A 6,674-nucleotide genomic window follows, 5' to 3' on the forward strand; every position below is an offset into this window, starting at 1 on the left:
TCATTGTTGTAGTTAGTTGTATTTTAATACGGTAATAGTTGTATTTTGATGTTTGTAAGTGACCAATGGAGAATCTATATTATTTCTGTTACTTTTGAGGAGCAGAGATACATAGATCATAAAATGTATCGAATATAAGTAATGTGATCGGTTATTATTGATTCTTGTAGTGGTAGAGTATTGCAGTATTTGTATTATAACTACCTTTTAGGGGTAGGTACTTAATAATAAACATTTTAGGAAAAAATCGTGTGAAAATCATTTCAAAGCAAACCCATCCTTTTCCTATAGTATTTAATGTAAATAAACCATAAAAAATATACAGTCGCTGCATTAAGGCTAAGTTTTCATCAACATTTTAACGTTTATATCATGAAGAATCGCTGTTATAGTTGTCTGGATCAAAGTCCTCATCATCTTCATCATCATCATCCAAGTCCAGATCATCCAAATCTTGGAAGAGGGATTCATCCACTTTGACTCTATCACCTTCATCAAGAAATTTCAGATCAGATTCATTCAGTGTGTTATCTGTCATAAATAGTTCTCGCCCTAGAAAGTAATAAATATTACATGAGTGGTAAATAATTTTTACTTTCTAAGCAAGTGTGTAAGGATTTTAATTATAGATCTAACCTGTTAATTTTCTACCCTCTTTCTCTGCCAACTCCCTCTTTTTGTCTATGCCGAATTCCTCTTCAAATTGCTGTCTCCATTTTAAGAATGACTCAATGGTGACCCTTGTACCTTCAAATTTTTTCTGTTCAGCTTCCTCTTGCTGCTTTTGTAAAAGGGCTGCACGCTCCTCCTTGGCTTTTTTGTCTTCTTCATACTTTTCGTGGAGCCATTCTTGTGCTGATGATACCAGGGTGAATACCATTACCATACCTAGATTTTCTGCTACCTAAAATTCATATGATGTTAAACAATATACCTTAATCTGTAAAGAATGAGGTCCGATATTTAAGGTTCTTAAGTTTATGTAGAGAGCTAAAAATGTTAATAATTAATTATATGTAAAGTGGTGACATTGTGTTTCAGTCTTAAGAGCATCATCACACCTAAAAAGTAATGCCAACAAAACCAATTAATTATAATAAAAACCTTCAAGTTAAATGAATAAGTATACCTTAAAAAGGTTAAAACACAATGAAACTGGGTCACACATAGTGAATGGTAAGTTGTGAACCAAATCAAATCAAAATAAGCTTTATTGTTATGAACAAATATGTGGTGTTCACAAAGCAACTTAAACTAAAAAAAAACAGAATAAACATTAAAAAAGAAATGTATGAAAGAAATCAAAATCTAAATATACATACAAAAACATACGTTTTGGTTTTTTAAATTTGAGGTGACCCAGTTGGTTGTGTTTTAACCTTTTAAAGCTATACTTGTTCCTTTAAGGTCTTAATAGTAATTAATTGGTTTTGTTAACATTACGTTTTAGGTCTGATGATGCTCTTGGGACATGTGTGTCACCAATTTATGTATAATTAAGAAAATCTTTTGAGACTGAAACATTGTGTTGTTCTTTTTTATTAGAAATGGGTGTATTAAGTTGAGAATTTGGTCAACTTCTTTCAATTTCAAAGATATTTTTATTAAATTCCTTCCAAAATCTTGGCCCCTTTAGTCGATATACATACTTGTTCATGGAGATGCTGAGCCAATTTGTCCTCAAATCCCTCATGGAAATTTTCTGCATTTTCTAGCTCAATAAGAGGCGCCTCCTCTGGATATTTTGGAGTATACGTGACAACTAAATTACAGGACAGTCCCACATTATTACCGGGATCATAATCGTCCGTTTTAATTGGAATTGAAAACTTATAGGGCTCCACCGAAATAATTTCAAAATCACCGTAATAAATCGATTCCAGGGCCTCGATTTCACTTTTCTGCTCTTCTTTGAAATCCATATTCGTGTTTCTATGTATTGCTTAAAAGGGGTTCTATGGAGAAAATTAACATTCACAGTCTATTTTGTAAAATAGAGTCGCAAGCATAGATAAAGACGTAAAGTAAAAGTAAAGAGTATTTGAGGTTATGTTATTGATTTATTTTGACAATTCAGGACGCATTCTGAATTTATTCCGTTACGTATAGGATTCAGCTTGATTTCACTGCTATCAGCTGATGTCTGTCATACTGACACGCGGACGAAATGTCACTGGCAACGATTCACTACTTTTCACTAGTAATGTTGATTTTCATTAAAATGGAAAAAATCGCATTATTTGGATAATGGGATTATGGGTAATGAATGATTTTTCAATATTCGAATTAAAAATTTGGTTGTTCAGTACTCCGATCCAATAATTTTTTTTTTTTTAAAAGAAAAACACCAATTTTTATTGGGTTTTTCTTTAAATAAAATTTAAAGTTTTGGGTTGGGTTGGGTTGGGTTGGGTTGGGTTGGGTTGGGTTATTTTTAGGTTTTCACATTTATTTATGATTTTAGCATTCATGAGAGCTTCTTGCACTTCTTCCCTAGTGGTGACAATATCGAGATCTCGTATGAAATACGTGTCCTTATTTTCTCCTTTCGAAGCATTTCTTATTTTGGTACCGCCTAGTATTTCTTTTACCTCTTTTTGTATTTCCATGATGGACTCAGTAGGTTTAATTTTTAATAGAAGGTTTCCTTTTGCCGTTCTTCGGACTTGTTTTATTTGGGAAATTGAATTATTTGTTCCGTTTTCTCTCAATTTTTTTAACATTTCTGCATACGTGTTTCCTTCTTGAGTGTCGACAATAAGAACGTTGTCTTGGGGCATCGGTTTTTTTGGTATCATTCTTTGTAACGACCCGTTTCTACACAGTATATTAACGTTTGCGGGGTGATCCCTGTATATGCATTCTACCATCTTTCTTAGAAGCGTGGGGTTTGTGTTGCCTGGGGATATGATTGTTATCTCCCTAGCCTCCAGGTCGGTAGTGAGTGTTTGGGCCTTTTGGGCCTTTGGGATTTCTTCTTTTTTTGTATTTTTTCTTCTCTATTTTTTCTTAGTGTGTATTCCTCCTCGATCATCTGGTAGCTTCCCTCTTCACACTGAATCATTTCTTCTTCATATATTTCCGGGTGTCTATTTAAGATTTCTCCCTCGAGGCCCGTCTCTATCCTTTCGGCATTAAAAACCTGCCTCGCAGAAGAAAATTACATGATCTGGTCTACAACCAATTTGTGATGCCTCCTGCACTATAGTTTTTTTAAAAATCTCTGGTGCCCATTTCTTTCTTATTATCTCCTGAATGGATTCGTAGTTTTTTGTTTCTATTTTTTCCAGCGATGTTATTTTTTCTTCTATTTTTGTTAATGTTTCCATTTTTGAAAGTTTTTCCCGCATTTCTAGGTTTTCGTTTTTTATAGCTTTTAGTTCGTGGATCAGTTTATTTTTTTCTTTTTCTGTTTCGTACATATGCAATTGAAGATTTAATATTTCTTGGTTTAGAGTGGTTTCTTGGGTTTTAACTTCTTCTGCGTTTCTTCGGAAATCGCATTCAACCTTGCTGGCTACTAATTTTAGTGTTCCGGCCAGGGCCTTGACAGTTTTATGGACGTTTTGATTTTGGCGCCCAAACATAATTAGTTCCTCTATTTTTTCTGTTAACTCGAGGATGTTCTGTTCTATTTTTTTTTCTACTTCCCTTTGTTTGCTTCGTTCGCGCTTTGGTTCTGGAGAAAGTTCTTCAAAGGATACATCTTTTCGTTTTCTTTTATCCATTAATTGTGTGAAAAAGTTTCCTAAGTTCCCACCCGATTTTTCATTTGCATTTGTGGACGAGGTTGAACCCCTCCTCTGTACATAGGGGGAAACATAGTTTCGTTCTATGGATTTTCGCCGCTCCTCCGGGTCAATCAGGCGCTCCAAAATAGACAGGTGTTTCAAATGTTGGGAATATGGCCACGAAGCAAAATCCTGCACTGGGAAAGAAACCAACATGAACAATAGGTGTTTTCGATGCGGGAGTGTCGGTCATAGGAAAGCCGAATGCACCGAGATAAAAGAGTACTGCCCCTCCTGCGACGAGGAAGGGCACCAGACCGGCACAAGTAGGTGTAAAAGTTTTAAGAAAGCACTAGCTCTCGAAAGACAAAAAAGAAAAAATGAGCAGCACCAGATTTTCTTCGAACGATTACATGTAGAAGGTACAGAAATCACCCTTTAAATCTACATGGGCAGTCACACAAATAACATAAAAATCTTACAAATAAACGCACAAAGAAAAAACACTTCTGAAGATTTAGCTCAAGCTATTGCAATGAAATATGGTAGTAACTTTATATGTATTCAGGAACCTAGCAAAAATATGTTCGAGAGTGGAACCTCAAAAGTTTACCCCTCTGACAAAGAAGCTAAAACTACAGTGATATATAAAACAAACCTTACACAAAAAATAACAAACATATTCATACATTACAAGGCAAAAAATTTCGTATACGTAGAATCAGATTTTATAGGCATTTACTCCGTATATATCTCACCAAACTGCCACTATCAAGAATACGAAGACATTTTAGAGGAATTGTTTACGCATGTCAAGAGCAATCTTAGGACAGGGAAAAAAACGCTGGCAGTCTGCGGTGACTTTAATGCTAAAAGTTCCGTGTGGGGTGGTGATGTTACAGATCGTAGGGGGGAGCATCTTCACGGCATTACTACAGCACTGAACTTGACATGCATAAATGATGGGCAAAATCCTACACTGATCAGACACAATGGGTCGTCATATATTGATGTCACTTTTGTTACAGAAGACATTATTAAAAATGGATATAAGTGGGAGGTATTGGTGGAAGAGATAAGCCTTAGTGACCATCAATTTATCACCATGGAACTTAACCTAAAAGATACAAAAAAGAAAAATAAACCAAAATTTATAACCACGCTTGATTTAGACAAAATTAAAAAGGAGATTTCTTATATCGCAAACACCATAGCACCAGAGGATACGGATAACGCTATAAAAGGAATTCTAAGTGCTTATAACAAATCCTGTCGAAAAATTAGAGTAGACGAAAACTACAAACTGCCGTACTGGTGGACCGAGAGCATAGAGAAAGAAATAATAGAGGTTAAGAAGAAAAGAAGAATAATGCAAAGACAAAAACAAAATCAAACAAAAAGAGAAGAACTAGCATCCGAATACAATGAAGCAAGGAAAAAGATGACAAAAAACATAAAAAAAGCAAAAAAAGAAAAATGGCGACAGGTTTGTGATTCCTTGAACAATGACATCTTTGGGCAAGGATATCAAATCATAAAAGCGCAGTTAAAATGTAACGGACCAAAACTTAATTTAACCAAGGACGAAAAACTAAACATTTTCAAAAGCCTATTTAAAACAACACCAAAATCTATCCTGCCAAAAATAAATATAGGAAATCAGAAAATTCAGGATGTCACGGATGACGAGCTGCAACAAGCTATAAAGAGCATAAAAACAAATAAAGCCCCTGGCCCTGACGGCATCTCACCCAGCGACACAAAAAATATACTTAACAGCAACCCGATATATTTTCGAAGAATCTTCACAAATTGTTTAAAGACCGGGTATTTCCCTTGTAGGTGGAAAAACTCAAAACTTGTACTTATTGATAAACCAAAAAAAACTGGGGACGACAAGACCACCTACAGACCGATATCTCTCCTAGATGTCCTGGGAAAGGTACTAGAAAGGGAATAGTCACTGTAAGGATACAATTGGAATTGGAAATTACCGGGGTTTAAATCGCCATCAATATGGATTCCGTAGTGGCAGATCGACGGTAGATGCCATAAGACATGTAGTTGACAAGATTCGGGAAAACAAAAGAGACACTGTGGGCTTAATATGCGTAGACGTAAAAAACGCTTTCAATTCGGCTGATTGGTCTATTATTATAAAGAGTCTAAAGAAACGTCGAATTTCAAACTATCTGGTGGCAATAATTAGTTCGTACTTTTCAAACAGGCTGGTAAACGTTGATCGCAGAACGAGCTGCAGCGTGGAGGGAGGAGTTCCACAGGGTTCGGTCCTAGGCCCAACCCTGTGGAACATCTTGTACGATGACGTCATGGAAATAGAAAAGCCACCCGGAATCGAGATTTTGTGCTATGCAGACGATCTGGCAGTAATAGTGAAGGCGCCAACCGTAGAAGAAAATGTCATTAACGGAAATATAGTACTATACAGAATTGAAACCTGGATGGAACAAAACAGGCTTGAGGTAGCGCCTGAAAAAACGACGAGTGTTGTCTTCGGATGGAGCTCAAAAATAAGAAGAAACATTGTCTACAAATTTGGAAACTCAAGACTGGAAGCACAAAAGTCTGTTAAGTACCTTGGTGTTGTACTAGATTATTCCCTCACTTTCTCGCCCCACATCTCCATGATTGTAGAAAAGACAAATAAAGTTTTTAAATCCTTAAGTGCATTGTTGCCAAATGTTAGAGGACCTGCATACTCAAAAAGAAAAATTCTAGCCCTTACCTTTCAATCAATTGCGCTCTACGCAGCTCCAATCTGGAGCGAAAGTATTCAAATAAAAAGAAATGCATCTAGGCTAGCAAAGTGTCAAAGAATCGGAGCGCTGAGATGCCTCAGCGCCTACCACACGGTATCCACGGAGGCGGCAGTTCTGCTGGCGGGGCTAATTCCAATTGATCTCCTAATAGAAGAACGAAACA

At 36.1% G+C, this 6,674-nt stretch overlaps 1 protein-coding gene across 1 annotated transcript; it reads right to left on the minus strand.

Moving 5' to 3' along the window:
• Positions 1 to 277: 277 nt before the first annotated feature.
• On the minus strand, positions 278 to 2,063 carry LOC126748886 (RWD domain-containing protein 1). Its single transcript, XM_050458420.1, has 3 exons — positions 1,650 to 2,063; positions 637 to 904; positions 278 to 552 (listed from the first exon to the last, which is right to left on the minus strand). Exons 1-3 carry the CDS (start codon positions 1,920 to 1,922, stop codon positions 371 to 373), a joined length of 723 nt encoding a protein of 240 aa, XP_050314377.1. The 5' UTR covers positions 1,923 to 2,063; the 3' UTR covers positions 278 to 370.
• Positions 2,064 to 6,674: the final 4,611 nt, after the last annotated feature.

Source organism: Anthonomus grandis, chromosome 2, assembly GCF_022605725.1.
Source record: "Anthonomus grandis grandis chromosome 2, icAntGran1.3, whole genome shotgun sequence".
NCBI classification, from domain to species: domain Eukaryota; kingdom Metazoa; phylum Arthropoda; class Insecta; order Coleoptera; family Curculionidae; genus Anthonomus; species Anthonomus grandis.